Source organism: Microplitis demolitor, chromosome 2, assembly GCF_026212275.2.
Source record: "Microplitis demolitor isolate Queensland-Clemson2020A chromosome 2, iyMicDemo2.1a, whole genome shotgun sequence".
Lineage (NCBI taxonomy): Eukaryota > Metazoa > Arthropoda > Insecta > Hymenoptera > Braconidae > Microplitis > Microplitis demolitor.
The window spans coordinates 2,615,033-2,633,548 of NC_068546.1; the positions used below are offsets into that span (position 1 = coordinate 2,615,033).

General features: G+C 27.4%; 1 protein-coding gene across 9 annotated transcripts in view; it reads right to left on the reverse strand.

The window, feature by feature from the left end:
- LOC103573576 (neurogenic protein mastermind) overlaps positions 1-18,516 on the reverse strand; it is an 80,323-nt gene that overhangs the window by 33,932 nt on the left and 27,875 nt on the right. For 8 of the 9 annotated variants that reach the window (XM_014439676.1, XM_053742922.1, XM_053742918.1 and 5 more), the window contains exon 3: positions 14,981-15,311. In XM_014439676.1, the coding sequence (XP_014295162.1) occupies positions 14,981-15,311 (331 nt within the window). The remainder of the gene's footprint in view (positions 1-14,980; positions 15,312-18,516) is intronic. The other variant, XM_053742923.1, reaches the window with a different exon arrangement.

Genomic DNA, 18,516 nt, shown 5'->3' on the forward strand with positions numbered 1-18,516 from the left:
ATATATAGAGATATTTTGTTATGTACTATATAACTAACACTATATATAGTCGGCCATGTTGGTTCACGTGACCGTCATCCGGGTAACCACGGGCACGCCACGCCCATTTAATGATTTCTACCCCCTGGTGAACATGTATGTGCTTGAATTTACGTATAATTTTGGTGGGTGCGTGTGTATGTGTGTTGATAAGTGTGTAAGGGGGCGAGTGTGTAGTGTGTGCTTTGGACACTAGACATGGATGTGGTCTCGAAGCCTCGCCGTGCCGTTGCTAAGTGTCAGTACAGTCATCATCAGTATTTTTGAATTTATTCATGGGTACAGTCTTTGTTTGACACACCCGCTGTTGTTTGTTTTTCATTTATTTATTTTTTTTTTTTTATTTGGTAGTTTCCATGGAGATTTATTGAGTTTGGGGGCTGATTGATGACTTTTAGGGGTGGAAAGGATTATTTGTTGGCAGACATTTTTTTTTTTTCTATTGAAGTTTTAATGATTTGGAAATTATTTTTTGAAATTGAGGAAAAAAATGATTTTGAGGTTGGAAAAAATCAAAAAGGGTTGCAATAAAATATTACAATGATTTTGGAATAAAATGGAGTGAAAATATTCTTAGAAACTGTTAAATATTCTAATGATCAAGAACTCAATTTTGGAAAAAAAATATTTGGAAATTAATTTTTATTATGGAACTGAAGTTATAATGAACATTTTTTCTAATCTAAACACCCGAAAATTTAAAAAAATAATTTTTTTGAATTTATAAATTTTCATGAAACATGCATTCAACACGAAAAATCTTACAAAATAATTTTTCAAACGTACTTAAACTGATTTTTAATAAGAAAAAATTTTATAGACCATACGTATAAAAAATGACTAATTTTCTGAAATTTTTCAAGTTCAATTTCTACCAAAACAAAAATTACGATAATGCAAATTTTTAAGATATTTTTTAGAATGCCATTTAAATTAAAAAATCATTGAAAACTAGATTTTCGCTTTGAAAATTCACAAAAAAACTTTTTCCGTTAGATTTTCAGTAAATTCGATGTTTTTCAACTCGAAAAAGAAAAAATAGCTGTCGTTTATTACTTTTTTCGGGGAGAATTTTTAAAAAAATCAAATTCGAATATGGAATTCCAAAAAAATCGTATCAAAAAGACTCAAAATACGTTTTCCGAGTCTAAAATTCAGTGAAAACAATATTTTCACTTAAAAATATGACAAAAACCGAAATAATTTCTAGTGTTCTCTGTTCAAATTTTGATAAAACTACCAATTGAAAAATCATCCAAAAAATTATAAAAAACTCGAAATAAACAGAAATAGCATTAAATTTCCAACAGAAATGATATAAAATAGGCATAATGACCTCCGATGAACTGCAAGATGATTTTGGGCAATGAACCCAGCAGCAACTGCACCAGTACCCCCGAGGGAATTTTAAACGGTTGGATAAAACGTTACGCATATGCCTCGATCCCCGTATCTCGAAAACTTATAAAGCGTTACACCTGCCGATCCTTACTTTTTTTTTTAAATTTTTTTTGCTTTACCCTATCGTCCACCCACATAGGGCCCAGCAGTTAGTGGGTCATCGACCCTCCAGTCTTCCATGCCTATAACACGTATCCGTATTTTTTTTTATATACATATATATATTTTTTTTTACACATCCTTCCACACCTACCGATCAACGAACTCGAAATTTTAGGGCTTTATTGCTTGTTGAGTCGTTAGCAGACTTTCCATTGGATTATTTTTCATCCCTACGGACGTGGTAATTTATTCTCGATCCCTGATGAGCCGCATTGTTAAGTACCGGAAGTAGGACACTAGACAAGTTGGATGCTCATGAGCGAGGGTTGTTCGGGGAACGGCAAAAAACTACCCTAAGATGAGCAGAATTTAAAAATAACCCGTTTTCCCAATTGCCTCTAAAGTCTAGAGCAAATTATTTATAGAAAAAAAGTGTAAGACGTTGTCGTAAACACTGTTATAAAAATAAGGGTTTCTTTTTTGTGGCGAAGATGCGTGACTAGGCCGACACAATAACGACGTCATCAACTTTTAGCTCGTATAACCCTCAAACCATTCTCTGGGGACAACTCTCTTACCACTTAACGGTCGCATTTCGGCGGTTCTTCGTTTAGTTGGTACTCATTCTTCTTTTTTTTTAAAAACTCGTAAAGAAAGCTGTACCACCCGATGCTTGGGTCATTAGGCAAGAGGGTGGTTTTACTCACAGACTCTCACTACTTTTCTCATCTTCCTGTTACGAGCAACCACTTGGATACGCTGATGCTAAAGGGGTAAAAATTAATGTCTCTGAATGAATGCCCGAAGATGCGAATTTTTATTATTTTCACTTCTGTCGCTTCTTTCTGAGAGTTACTTTTTAAAGGGGTTAGATTCTTTGTCCTTTCTCATTGTTAACGTCGAGGTTAACGGCTTGAAATATCAAAATTTATCAATTCGTTAATTATTCAACTATTGACTTTTCAGATACAAAAAATTATTTCGTTTCGGACTTGCGATCTAGTTGATATTTTTTTGCATCATACCCCATATTTGTAATCGGAATTCGGTCCTCCAAAAAAGTCTCCGAAAAAATTTAAAATTGGTCGTAAAAAAAAAAATTTTTTTTCACTTTTGGTCAAACTGTACCTTAGATTGAAATTCTGTTTTTTGCCGTAAATTCCTCGGTTCCTAAACTAAAAGATCCCTGAATTTGAAATTTTTTCATTGACCCGCTCGCAAAAGGACTTTTCGCCCCAAAAGCTGAAAATCCATAAAATCACCGAAAAAAATAAAAATTTTCGGTCGTGGTGAATCTAGATCATATATTTTGTGAAATCTATCCTAATTTAGGAATTCACGAAGCAAATAACCTGAATTTCCAACAAAATCCCGTTGGTTTTAAAAAAACCGGATTTTATCTATTTTCTAAATTTCGTTTTTTTTTTTTTTTTTTTTCAAAGTCCGCAATGTTAACATACTTTAGTTTAATTATCAATTAAATGTACATGTTTTCCAACAAAGTATCTGGTATTTAATGAAAAAAAATGTAAAATTTATCATAATCGATAAGAACGAAATCACGAAGAGTTGAACAGGCATAAAAAAAAAATGAAATAGCCACTTAATATTCAAGAATTACTTGCAAACAAGATGAAAGCGTCATCAGTGTATGGTCTAGTGTATAGTAAGGAGTCAACTATAGCCTAGATCAAGACTTAATTTCTAGTTTCTCATGATATATAGCCATAGCATATATAAAGGCAACTTTGTACGTAGGTAGAGCGTAACGTAACACATAACTGCACCTCCAAGTTGATGTACAGAAACACATGAGTAAAAAATAAATTAAAAAAAAAAAGAAGGTACGGACTCTTCGTCCGTATACCGTATGGCGGTTAACACCCACATAACCCTTTTTCTAAAACTAAATTTCCTATCATTCGTTTTATTTAAAACTCATCGTGGTCATTCTGGATGTGGACTCGGCGTACGCGTCACGCGTGTAGTAGATTGTAATGGTGTAGAAGAAGAAATGCAAGGAAAGTACACTAGTACGAGTACTAGATGTAAATCTATATCTTATTTTATGGGGCCGGCGATGTGCAAGCTGTTTGCTGGTTATATGGTATACTCTGGGCATGCAGACATACATCGTCGACATGCTTGGATTACTGCCTCGATAAAGTAACCCCGTGTATTAAATCATCGCGACATTCAAACCCGATCTTGCGCTATCGATCTTTGTAATAAAAATTTTAAAACCGGAAAAATTTGTTTCGTTTATTTATTTTTTAACGGGCATACTTAGATAATTTGAGAGATAAATTCAAAATTTGCGACGTTAAAAAAAAAATTTTTACCCGAATTTTGAGAATGGGATAGGGAAATTTTTATTTATTATTATTAGTGTATTAAATTAAAATTATTTAATAGTGTTGAATATTGTTTGCGCTAAATTTGGTTATAGACAGTATTTAATGTGGTGACAAATAATTTAGACTTGATTGATTTTTGATAATGAAATAGGAGGTTTTAATCTTGATGACGTTATTTTTATTCTTGTTTTGTTTACTTATATATTTGTGATGATATTTTTAATGATGGTACTTTAATAAAATAAATTAAACACCGGACTTTTTTTTCCGGAATAACAATAAATTTTCGACTCAACAGATATTGAGCCGCGAAATCGGCAGTTTGAATCCTGATGACGTAAATTACTATTTTTATTTTTTTATTTGTATTTATTTATTAATAATGATATTTTCAATGTTTGCTATCGAATAAAAATTAAACGGCGATTATTTTAGCCATAATTTAACTAAATTTTAGACTTTAATTTTTTTTTCATAAGAAAATTGCAGACTTGAATTCTGATGACAAAAATTCTAGTTTATATTTATTCTTGTCCGTTAATATATATTTACAATTATATTTTTTATGTTAATGAATTTAAAGAAATTTCTCCGGCTCTTGTTTCCAGAGTTAGACTAAATTCAGTCTTAACTGATTTAAAATCACGGCAACGGCAGTTTGAATTTTAACGACGTCAATTTTTATTTATTTATTTTTCTTGCGGCCATTTGTTTATTTTTAATGTCATTGTTAATTCTCATATTTAATTAGATTATCCAAATAAATTTTAGCACCGACTAATTTAAATATAATTCAGTTAATTTAAGGCTTGATAGCGGATTTTAAAATCGGAAATCGGCAATACCCATCCTAATAGCGTCAATTTTTTTTATTTTCATTTATTTATTTCCAATAATATTTTAAATTTTAAAAATAAAAAAAAACCATTTTAATCGTAACTTATTTTGTTTTTAAAGAGATTGCTGTAGCCCGTTGAAAAATTTTATTTAAATACTCAGAACAATATTATTATTAAATCATCAAAGACCCTCGATTACTTTTAATGAAAACCTAAATTTATTTTTATTGACAAATTTCGTTAAATTAGAGTCGATCGAAGTTTAAAAACAATTAATTATTTAATTTAATAATTTATTAAAAGTAAAGTTTATAAAACGTTTAATCAACAAATTTCTATTTTACTGAGTTCTGATGAATTATTTAAATCCTTAAACACTTTTATAAATATCATTTAAATTTTTTCAAATTATTTATCACAAATATTGAATTTTATTTATAACCGAGTTAAAAATGTAAATTTAATGCTTCACCTAAAGAAAATTTTTTCATTGAGTTTTTTTAAATTTCATTATACTTCTTGTGGTGGATCCTTTTAGTAGGTAGGTACATTTTTAAAAAACTTAATTTAAACAACACAGTAGAATTTTTTACAGCCCGATCCAACTGCAATGTTTCATATATTTATATACATACATTGTGTAATGAGGTTTGAAAGTAAATTTAGTAAAACCAAGTAAGGGTAATACGGGTCACCATAAAAATGATCTAAAATAAAAAAAAATTTCTTCTCAACCCAAATAAAATATTTTTTTAAAAATAAAAATTAAAAAAACAACAAAACATTTCTTAAAATACAACCAAAAAAATCATTAAGTACAGTCATTACTGAAAGCCTCCATAATCTCAATTTTTTTTTCTTAATATTTTTATCAAATCATGACATAATTTTCCGAAATAAAAGAACCAAATTCGCATTTTTTAAAAAAAACTGAAAATTATTCTAGATGTCCCACCCCCTTTTCCTACGCGTGAAAATAATAAAAAAAGTTTATTACAAATCAATAAATTCTAGCAAATAAATATAAGTCATCACTATAAATAAATATAAAACATATTTTCCTGACAATATACTAAAAGTCTTTTTTCATTATCTAAGATCCGTAGCCTTGACTCATTATCAATTTAATACTTATATATTTTTTTTTGTTGACAATTGCAATCTAATGACGTCCTATAAAATGGTCTTATTGATGATTATTAATTAAGTAACACTCAATGTTATTCTTTGTCACCCGGGATATATTATTAATTATTATTATAAGTATTAGTACTTAAAGCATAATATATTTACTGGCGTTATATCTGAGAATAAATTACAGGTGTCGGATAAATAATGACAGAGCTTGTCAAAGATTAATATCATACGAGGTCTTAAAAGTTTATAAGCTGTGTTTTCAACATCGAGTTTTTTTTTTAAATTCATTATTCTTAATTGTATCAAGTGTTATATTTTAATTTCACTTAATTTTAATTACTACTTTTTTGTAAATTAAATTATATTTTTTTTTACTCTGAAAATTTTATTTAAATTTTATTCTCGTTGCAGAGTAAAAAGCAATCCGTTGTACGATGCATTATGTGCTATTATATCAGCCGATAGATAAGATAACACTCGTTGAAGATTTAAAAATAAATAGATATAATAAAAAATAAAAAATATAAATTGACATATTCATGGCAATTATCGCAGTATAAAGAATTTATTTGCTCAGTTAAATAAATTGCGATATATTTTTCTCCATTATATATATATATATATATATATATATATATATATATATATATATATATATATATATATATAAAATAGAAAAAAAATATCACAATTTATTTTACTGAAAAATTTACTTCTTTTTAAAATTCCCGCTACTCAAATTTTAAATTTGACTGCACTTTTTTTTTAGCGGGAAATTTTTGAAAAATTTCACTTGGAGTTTTTCATAAAAATCTGAAACTTTGAAAGTTAATCAAAAAAGTTTAACGCGATGGATGAAAAAAAATTATTAAGCTGTTTTATATTTTAAACTGCGTATAACTTTTAGAATTTTAAACTTACGGCTTTTAGTTATTAGACCTTTTTTATAGGTCACTAAATTTCCTACAAATTTTATTTCAAACTTTTTTTTGTAATCTCAAAACTTTGGGAGTTTATTCGAAAAGTTCATGAACCGGTTGATGAAAAAATTATGCGATTAAAATTTTACTTTATATATTATTTAAAAACCCCTGTAGCTTTGAAAATTCAAATCTGGCACCTTTGAGTTACTGGACCTTTTTTGTAGCCCACAAAATTTCCTACAAAATATCTACTGAACTTTTTTATATAAAATCAAAATTCTAAAAGTTACAAGCAATTTTTCAAAATTATTTTTTTACAATCGTTTTAATAAAATTTGATTCGAATTCAACCCCTTTTAAAAACTAAAACAAAAAAATTTCCAAATCAAAAACTCACTGAAAAAAATTTATTACAATTTTTAAAAAAATTGATACTCCAAAAAAACTCTCCCTAATATCCAAATCCCAATTTACCCCCCCCCCTTCTTTTTTTTATGCCCAAGGGTTATTTTGAATAGAAGTCAATACTACAAGTAATCACGCCTACGCTTCTTTTCACTCATTATTCTTTCAACAAAATTTTTTCCTTGCATTTATAAACACATTTTTTTTTGACCCAACGCAACCCCGACCCATTTATTCTAAACCCTTCTAACCTTCAACAAAATAAAAAAAAAATAAAAAAAATGAAAAATTAGTGACTAATGACAGGGTACTCCCTCATCAATTGTTTTCTTATAACTGTCATTAAAAAAAAAAGAAAAAAAAAAAACAATAAAATAAATATAAAAAAAGTCATTTCTGTAATTATAACTTTCCCTTCTTATACTACTTAACTTCCTGGGAGATGAATTAAATATTTTGACAATTCATTATTTCTTATTCTTTAGTTCTTTTCTTTTAAAAATGTTTTTGTCTCTTATTCTGTTGTCTACTGGTTTTTGGTGACCCACTAAACCCGGAAGCGATTTATAAATTCAATTAGACGCACATATATATTAAGTATACTTAGTATTGTGGTGTGTATGTATAATAAAAAGGGTTGTGGATATAAAATGTGGCTAGTAGAGAGGAAGCTTGTCTAATATTCTTTGGGCATGCTCGCTATTTTATTATTATTATTATTATTTATTTATTTTTATTTTTTTTTTATAATTAAATTTTAACGGAAAAGCTGCCGGTGAAAATAAAATAAAAACACGTGACTTAAAAGCTTTTCCTTTTAAAATATAAACTGGATATAAAATTTATATATTCTATTATTCAGTACTTAAATTTATATAAATTTTTTAGATTTTTTCAAGTAAATTATTTTTGTGATTTTTAAAGTTTTATTTTTGATTTCATTTTATGGCTCAAGTATTGGATTCAAAGAAAAATTGACAGAGACTTTTTTTATAGATAATTTAATTCTCTACAAGATTTATTGAAACCATTTTTGTTAAATTATTGATATTTTAGCGGGAATTTTAAATTTTAAGCTGAGAAACGGTATACAGATCTTTTGAAAAGACTTTATGGGGATTACAAATTTCTAACTATGAAAATATTGAATTTAGGTAAAAATCAAAAGAGACCTTTTTTATAGATAATTTAATTTTCTACAAAATTTACTGAGACCATTTGTGTTAAATTACTGATATTTTAGCGGGAATTTTAAATTTTAAGCTGAAAGACAGTATAAAGAATTTTTGAAAAGATTTTAGGAGGATTAAAAATTTCTAACTATGAAAATATTGAATTTAGGTGAAAATTGAAAGAGACCTTTTTTGTAGAAAATTTAATTTTGAACAAAATTGTTTATGTTCATTTTTAACATATCTTCAATAGTTTGATCAGAATTTAAATTTAAAAATTAATTAACAAAAATTTAGTAGACAAAAATTTTATTTATTTGCTCAAATAAGAAATTTGAAAAAATTTGACGTTTTATACCATTCATTAATTTTTGGACTAATTGTTTTATATCAATTATTTACAATTATTAATTAATTAATATATTTTATAGTCCCAATGAAATAGAAATAATAATTTATTAATTAAGTGATTAAATATTAAAATATTAAAAGCATTTGCTAAAATTAATTTATTTTTAAGTTGTGATATGAATAGTAAATGATAATATTCATTTGAAATATTGAAAAAATGAAAATTGTTTTTATATTTTTAAATTTCAGTTGCTTTCTTTCAACCGAAAATGAGAAATTATTGAGATTGTGATTCTTTATTTAGTCATTTTTGAATTTTTTACAACCCTTTATGCATTTAAAAGTGTGACAGTCTGTCTAGGCGGGTTTTTCACTTTGTTAAATATTTAATTCCAGGCCATTTGTGATGAAAAAAGGATTAAAAATATAAAAACTCGAGTAAAGAGTAAGCAATGCCCAGTAGTTGGCATTTAGCTTTGATTTTTCTTGAGACGTCTGAGTAGATATTCTGTCCCATGAATTTGTAAACGGGTAAAATTAGTGATTTTAAAGTGGAACAGGATGAAAAAGAACATTTTATAATTTTCTTTTTTTTTTTTTTATCATTTAAATTTCTTTTTTCGTCATTTAATATTATCCAATTTTTTTCTTTTTTTTTCTTTTGATAAAATTTATTAAATTGTCAGCAAACTAAAAAAAATTTTTTCTCAGTAAAAAAAAATTTTTATCAAAATTGAATTCGTGACTTAGAAATTTTAAAGCAAAAATAAGTATCCGGGGTAAAATGACACACCTAGAAACTAAAAAAAAAAAAATAATTTTTCAAAAAAAAAAAAAAATTCATTTTTTTTGGAAAAACGTCAGGCTCCAAAATTAAAAATCATTTTTGGAAAAAAAAAAAAATTAATGTTATTGGAGATTTGTATGTTTTAAGTAAAACTAAAGTATGTAAAATGTTTAAAACCATAAAAAATAAAATAAAGAATTTTTTTTTTATTTTAAGGATGGTCAAGTCTCAGAAGAAAAATTTTTTTAATTCAAATTATTGTAGAATGTTAAATTTGTTTAAAATAAATGAAAATAATTTTCATCCGGCACTCAAAAGCTACAAAAAATAATTACGCGTTTAAGTAGGCCATCTTGCCCCGGATTACTCTAATGATATTCACATTGAGAAAATGAGGCTTTAACAATTAGTTGAGCCATTGAGTACAAATTGATACTTATCCGAAAAATTGCCATTTAAGGATTAAATGAGTCCAAAAACAGATTTTATCGACCGAATATTTTATAACCATTTTTACTGATTAAAGTTTTAATTTCATGTGATTTAAGCTTCCATGTGATGATTAGGAACAAGATTTTTGTCTTGATTTCGAAATGAAAGATTCAAATGTATGATATTACGGCAAAAATATTGGTCTTATCAGAAAAGCTTTGAAACAAAAGTTGTAGAAAATTCGATTTTCTAAAAAAAATGTCTCTTTAGATTTTTTTATACTCCCAATATTTTCACTGTAATTTCAAAATTTAGATTCATAATGAATGATTCAAATTTTGATAATTATCAAAATCTTAATTTTGAAAGTACGGCTTTTCTATTAGTCCTAAGCAAAAATTATAAGAGACATTTATTTTAGAAAATCAAATTTTCTACAACTTTTATTTGAAAAATTTTTTCATACGACCAATATTTTCACCATAACTCCAAAATTAAGATTCATAATGAGTGATTCAAATTTTTGTTAATTATGATAATCTTAATTTCGAAATTACGGCTTTTTTATTAGTCCTAAGACAAAATTATAGGAGACATTTTTTTTATAAAATTAAATTATAAACAACTTTTATTTGAAAAATTTTTCAATACAACCAATATTTTCACCATAATTCCAAAATTAAGATTCGTAATGAGTGATTCAAATTTCTGTTAATTATCAAAATCTTAATTTTGAAAATACGGCTTTCTTATTAGTCCTAAGACAAAATTATAAGAGAAATTTTTTTTATAAAATTAAATTTCCTACAACTTTTACTCAAAAAATTTTTTTATACGACCAATATTTTTGCCGTAATTTCAAAAATTTGACACCATTTATTATTAATTGTTATTTTTAAGTTAAAGCAAAAATCTTTTTTTTTGAACTAAAATTAAAATACTCGAATTTTCTTTAAAAAAAAAAAAAAAAAAAAAAAACAAAATGACTTAAAACAAGAATTAAATTTCGAAAAAAAATTATTGATTCAAGTTAATTTTTTTTTGTACTAAAATAATTATGAAAAATTGTAGGGTTTGAATATTTGCCTTAACAGGATTTTAAAAAAATATATACGTAATAAAAATCATAAATCGTAAAAGTCTAAGTATAATTGAGTATTTTATAAAACAAGTTAATTTTAATTCATGTACCAACGAAACGGCTATTTTTCTCAGCATTAATGGCCAAGGCTTTAAAATTGTCCGGTCAATTTCGCCGGCAGTACGTGACGACTTTTTAAAGTACTCGACAGTATAGAACACTCTGATACTAGATAGTATATAATAAAAAAAAAGGAAAAAGGAGTAAGGGAAAGGATGGAAAAGGGTTGCTTGAAGATTGAGAGGGTACGGTTCACTTCTTTTTATGCTCAATAATTGCTGTAGTAGTTGTGATGATGGCTGTCATTTATTTTTAAACTTTTTATCACGTCATTACGTATTCCTGTCTTTCTACTTCAATATTTATACATATTTTCTTATAAATATTTTATTTTCATTACTTATTTATTTTTTTTTTTTTACTCAACTTTCCCTCTAAAAAAAATTAATTTTTAAAAATTTACAAAATTCATTTCCCCCCTCTTAAAAAATTTTTTTTTATTCCAAGAAATTTTTTTTAGTCTATTTTACCCCTTCAAAAATATTTTTAAAAAAGTCTCATTAAAAAAAAAATTTTGCTTAAAAAAAAAAAAGTTCGATAAGAAATTTTTGAAAATATAAAAATTTCATTTTTCAATAAAAAAAATGATTTAATTTAACAAATAATTAAATATGATGAATATTGGTGAAAACTAGATTAAAGGACCGAGTTACCACCACACGATTAGATTTTAGTTTGAAAATCGAATTTTGGTTATACAGAATATATAATCTATAGCCTGGAGCATAAATATATCCCCTTCCAACGCCGACCCGCTTCGTAATTTCCCCAGCGTGTACAATGGACATATCTTCCTCCCACTTTCCACCCTGTCACCTCCCCCCAAATAAATAGTCCGTGTGCAATAAAGACAGGGTTGAACGGTGCGCGCATTTAAGTGCGTATGCGCATCCAGACTATTATTGACCGCTGGGTATTTTCAATAATTAAAAAATTCCCGCGTTTTTTTCCCTCCACTGGTGATATTTAACGTTGATGGCGACAGAGAGGGGGCTCGAGGGAAGCGATTGGTTAATCTGGGGTGCCAGCGCCCCTAGTGGGCACATGCGCGAAATTGTTGAGTTTAAAATCTAGAAGGGGTTAACCCTAAATTATTTGTCTACTGACCATTATTGACCGGGTATCGATAGCGCTATCCGTAATGTATTCACACTCTTCCTCTCTCTCATTGTCTCTTCATTCGATTCACTTTTTTACTCACGGTCAATTCCACCAGGATTACGATAGTGGGTATTCAACCCCGGCCTCTCTAATTTCCCATCAATTAATTATGTATCAGTAATTACATCTAGTTTAATACTTTTGGTTTTTAAATCATCAAATAGCTTATCGATCCTGTCTGCTACAGAGTGGATGACTTTACAAGGCTCCTCTAGAGACATTTTTTCTATGCCTAACAAGGATTTAATGCTTTCTAGGGGCGGGAAATATTCAAATTTTAAAAGAATTTTAAAAGTTTATTTTTTCTATCTTCTAATAAAATAATTTATGACTAAAGTTTTGAGTGTACGTAAAAAAGTCCTGATACTTTTTTGTAGGAAATTTTATGGTCTACAAAAAAGGTATTTATATACAATTTGATAAACTTGAAAGTTTCAGAGTTATAGACAGTTTAATCATTACGTTACAATTTCTGGAAAAAATAATTCAATACTTAAAATTTAAAAACATATATAACTTTTTAATCTTCAAATTTATGACTTTGTATCAAAGGACCTTTTTTGTAGCTCATAAAATTTCCTACAAGTTTTATTTTAACTTTTTTTTTGTAACTTCAAAACTTGAAGAATTATAAGGATTTATAAAAAAATGATGAAATGAAATTTAGCCAAATCTAAAATTTTGATAAAAAAATTAAACGCGACGCCGACAGTGAGCACGAACAAATCTAATAAAATATTAAAACCCTTTTTGACACACGCGACACATTAAACGACACTCACTGTCAATACTCGATCAAACATAAATACAATTTAGTCTGCTTGGGAAAATAAAATTTTTATATTAAATGCATTGAAATTATCGAATAGTCGACGCCGTAAATACTGTCATGTTAATTCAATTTCCGTCAAATATTCAATTTCATCATTATTACATTATTTCCATATATATATAATTTAATGTTCATTAAATCATTTGATTAATTAATTAAAAGAATCCTAATAGTAATAATAATAATGGAATTTTATATTAATTAGTGAATTTTCATTGTCTTTATCAAAAGGACAAATATATGTATATATATATAGGTATATATATGTATATATATATAGATATATATATATATACATATGAATTTGACATAAGACAAGGTCAAACGACGCGACATGCGTTACAAACCTTTTATCGATCGTATCTATAGTTGTCTGTTCTAATCACCTGTTTTACTGTATCATTGTCTATACCAGTTATATATAATTTTGAAATAATGATAGACAAGAATCTATCAATCATGTTCATAATTAATTCATAAGTTTGTATATATAAAAAAAGGGGCTGATTTTTTTTGCGAAATTTTGTGAGATAAATATTTTATTTGTAAGAACTGTTTATTAGCAAGAAAAAAAAAGATGAGATTAAATTTTTAAAATGTCTGATTTCTTTACTTTGAAATAAGATTGACCCTAATCTTTTCCGAGTCACTAGTTTTTTAATTAAATTCTTTATTCTGGTAACGATATATATGTAGAAATAGGAGGGATGAAAAAAGTGGGACATAATTATTAAAAAAAATTTATTTATTTTATTTTAAAATACGGACTTGTATAGAGGGTGGGGTAAGTTGACTGTCTATATATTAATTAAAAATAAATAAGTTGGAAAAAAATTTTAAAATGAAAAAAAAAAAAAATGACTTTTTTATTGAGAGTTTTCGGGTGACCATATTGACCTGTATAAAAAAAAATTTCACTAAAAATTTTTGGCGAGTCTTTTTACTTCGGTGGTCACTACCCTATACTCGTCTAATTGAACATTTTTAGACAAAATTTTTTTTATGTTTTTATTGATGTTCGTAATTGAAGTTCAGCTTGAGGAGCCGACAGTTAATTTTGTCTGAAAATTTTCTAGCCGATAAATATTTATAAAATAAAATATAAATAATTGTCAAAAGATTAAGATCCCATTTGTTAAAATAATAAATACTTAAAGTTATTATTTTATTTTTAAAAATCTAAATATTATATATTTGTAATAACATTTAAAAAGTTATGATATTTATGTAAGCTTATAAAATAATTGTGGTGTAGGTCGGGTGCTGCTATTTAAATAGTTATGTTTAAAGTCTACCCATTTAAATATATTTTAATATTATTATAAAAAACTTAAATTAATAATAAATAAACAGTATTTTATTAATTAAAGTCTGTGGTTTTAATAATTTATTTATTTTAGAGAAAATAAAATTTTTTGAATAGATCGGGAGTCGTTGAAATAATAAAATCTGACTAGACATTACCAACTTAAATATATTTAAGTCCGCCGACTGTGTGTTTGCTGCAGTAATTTATTGACTCTTTAACAATATAATTTATAATTTTTATGTAATTACTCTTTGGGTCTTACAGAGCCTGCATACTCCTCAGTACTCGAGTCTTCTTTTAACTGGGACTAAATAATAAACCAATGGGACACATATTTGCCCTCACTAATACTAATTACTAAGTATCGAGATCGCGGGCATTTAATAAAGTCGTAGTTATTTTAAATAAAACTTAAGTCATTTAATAGTATGCTTAATAGATAAGTCAATTAATCGGAACTAAAATAAAATAAATGATAAATAAAATAATATTAATAATGAATAAATATAGAATAGAGATAAACTTAACTTACCGGTATGTAACCGTGTATGTTGCTGTACATGACTAAGTTGTTTGAACCTTCGATCACAGTAACTGCATTTGTAAGGTTTCTCACCGGTATGAACTCTAATATGTTGTACTAGTTGATGATTACTTGAGAATGATTTAAGACATTGCTGACACTGGTGTGGCTTAACTTCGTTGCCGGTAATCATACCGCCTGGTCCAACGCCAACGCCGACTCCCAGACCAGCAAGACCGCCGGGAACTCCACCTGGTCTGCCAAGTCCACCTGGACCCAGATCTCGAGCGTGCATTGCACTCTGCATTGCGCTCTTGTGCATGAAGATCTGCGAGAAGAACTGTTAGGGTTAGTTGGTATGCTGAACTTTCTAAAGAACCAACGGGTACCGATTGAATCATCAAGGATTTAAAATTTGATTTAACGAAAAATTCTTTCAATTGTTTTCTTTTTTCAAAATTATACTCCAAGTATTTCATAACTAGATCTTTTAAGCTTTGAACTAAATTTTTTTTTACTTTTACATATAAATTTTTCGATATTCAAAAAATGATGTCAAAAAAAAAATTAAAATTTATGAACTCATTTCAGAAATGATTTTTTTAAAATTATTAATTGACATAAATTATATAATATTTTTACACTAAAAGTTGGTGGATACCCTAGCCAACATGCCTGTAAAATTTCATTAAAAAATATTAATTACAAAAAAAGTTTTCTTTGTTTGATATTTTCAAGGTCACGGAAAATTTTTCTTGATGATCCAATTAGGCCTTGATCTCATCGTTAAAAAATAGTACGGCTCAAATGTTACTGTTAAAATCGTTAAATAGACTATCTAACGCTCCAGTAATTAATTAATTATATATTTAAAACCGGAAATGGACGTTAACAAAAGTAAAATAAAAAAATTCAGACTAGGGCACAGGTGTTTGCGCCCACTCATTCCACTCACAAAAGGGTTAAAAAAAGTTTACGGGTAGAAGCGACTGTCTACTCAGTAAAAGCAGACGGAATTAAAAGAAATGCCGGTAAAAGAAGTAAAGAATTTTATTAAAATATGTTAAAACTGTAATTAAAATCGACAAAACCTCGTGAGAACTTTTGTATAAGAATCTTTAGTTTCTTTTCTTTCTTAGTATAAAATGGTCAAAAAAAAAAAAAAAAATGAAAGAGAAAACGTAAAAAAATAAATGAGCAAAGGGTTCAATTGTCACTAAGAGATTTTCTCAACTTGTTAGAAAATTTTCTCAGCTTTAATCTCATATTTTTTTTTCTTTAATAAAAAATCTTAATAAAGGGTTGATCGACATTGGGCAATTTAAATCCGCGTGAGAGTTACGACAGATAAATCTGATTTCGCGGCTGATGAATCACAAAAAGAATATTTTTCCTTTAATTATTCATTCTCGTTTTTTATCTCTTTTTTTCCAAATAAAAAAAAAAGGGGTGCAGTAGTTTTATCTCTCGTTCTAGCCATTAATCATATTTTTATCTCAGTTTATTTAACACCCACGTTTTTTTTCTGATTTATCACCACAATGAACTCGTTTGTTATCAAGTTAAATATATTTAAAATTTAAACTGTAACGTAACCCTTTTCCAAAGCATTACTTTTCTACTTTCACCCTTTCGCATCTTTGGATAACTTTAATCCATCCGTTTATCGTTTAACTCTACTGTCGTAGAATCGACTTGATCGTCTAACAAAACAAAGCTGTCCTGTCTCACCTGCTTGCCATATGCCCGAAGGAAAGTTGAAAAGGAAACACCAACAACAATCATCCAACATACTAACCACCTAATTCTCCATTCTCCATTTACCTACTCTTACTGACTCATATATATCTATATAAATATATACACATACATACTTATATATACAGACATACATGACATACTGCATCCACCTACGCGCTGGGTGTACGCCAGTTAAACCGAGTTTAAGTACTTGGCATATGTTCACTGGACATTGCACGTAAAGGTGCACAAATTTTACCGGTTAAGTGTCATTGTCCTAGTTCAATGAGCTACTAATTCCAAATCATTTGAAAATTAATTAATATAAGCTATGATCCGAGATAAAAAATTGGATACTTGATTTTTTGAAATTCATCAAATCTGATAAAAAAAAGAGTATTTCTAGCAAAATATGATCAATGAGCTTAATAATGGACACTAGCTTCTTGTTATCACCCTTTTTTTTGTATGCAAAAAAAAGTTTCGTCGCAATAAAAGACGGGGTAGTGTAAGATTTGGTTATGGTAACAAACATCATTAGATTACGGTAACGAATCAATTTGTTGAAGTAACAAATAAAATTGTGTTGTAATTAAGAAGTTAATTTGTTACGAGAACACACATGGAAAGAATTTTCGGATGAATATTGCCATGTTATTTATTTTAAAAATTACTCTAAATCGAGTAATCTTGGGCCAATACGACTTTTTACTTTTGAATTACGAAATTTTACTCTTTCAGTGAGTAAAAATCAATCAGATTAATTTTTACTCATACTTATGAGTAAAAATTACACCTAGCGGCTGTCGAAATAAATTTTCTCTAGTTCAATTTTTACTCGTCAGTTATGATAAAAAGTTGATGATCTAATTTATAAAATTTATATTTAATTACAATAAAAATTACAATGAATAGGCTGAATTTTCTATAAAAAATTTAAAAACCATCTAATTGCCTTAGAATATTAATTAATATAAATATTTTGAAAAAGAATAAAAAAAAAATTACTCGTATTGTGTTGAAAAAGAAAAGATACAAATTTTTTTTTAATTTTAAAATAAATATTAAGTTATAGAGAGATACAGAGATCGTCTTTTTTCCAAGCCTACTTTTGTGTGCGTAACATGTCAGTTGTCGCGAGCAAAATAAAAGACATTTAATCGAAGCCTACATTAACCGAAGATTAACGGAGACTACTGAAATATTACTCTGCAGTTTAGAGTAAAAATTACTTTCATAGATTAGAAAATTTATTCGAGTTAGAAGCAGTTTTTCATAAAAAATTAATGGGTTTAAAAGAATAGTTTATTGGGGAGTAAAAATTAATCGCATGGAGTAAAAATTAATAGATTAAGATGAGATATTCACAATAATCGATTAAATATAAGACTTTTAAAAAACTACTGAATAATAGAGTAAACCATAGTCTAGCAATGTTAATATTTAAACAAAAAATTTAAATTTAAAACAAAAAATACCAATTTTTTGCAACTGCCCAGGATTACTCCAAATTACAGAGTAATTTTTATCAACAAATTCTTTCCATACATATACTATTAATTGGTACAATATCATTGTACTGCGAAGTAAGTACTTGTTGTTGTAAGTAATTTTAGTTTCTCATTACGAAAAAATTTTGTCGGTAATACAATGTAATTGTAAAAAAAAAAAGCGGTGTTAAAATAAAACGACCGATGTAGCGGTGTCATTTAATCAGTGATAAAACGAGATACATGCGGGGTAAATTAACTCCAATCGGAGTATACTGCAAAACATTCTTCGGGCCCAGTGTAGTGTAAATTTCT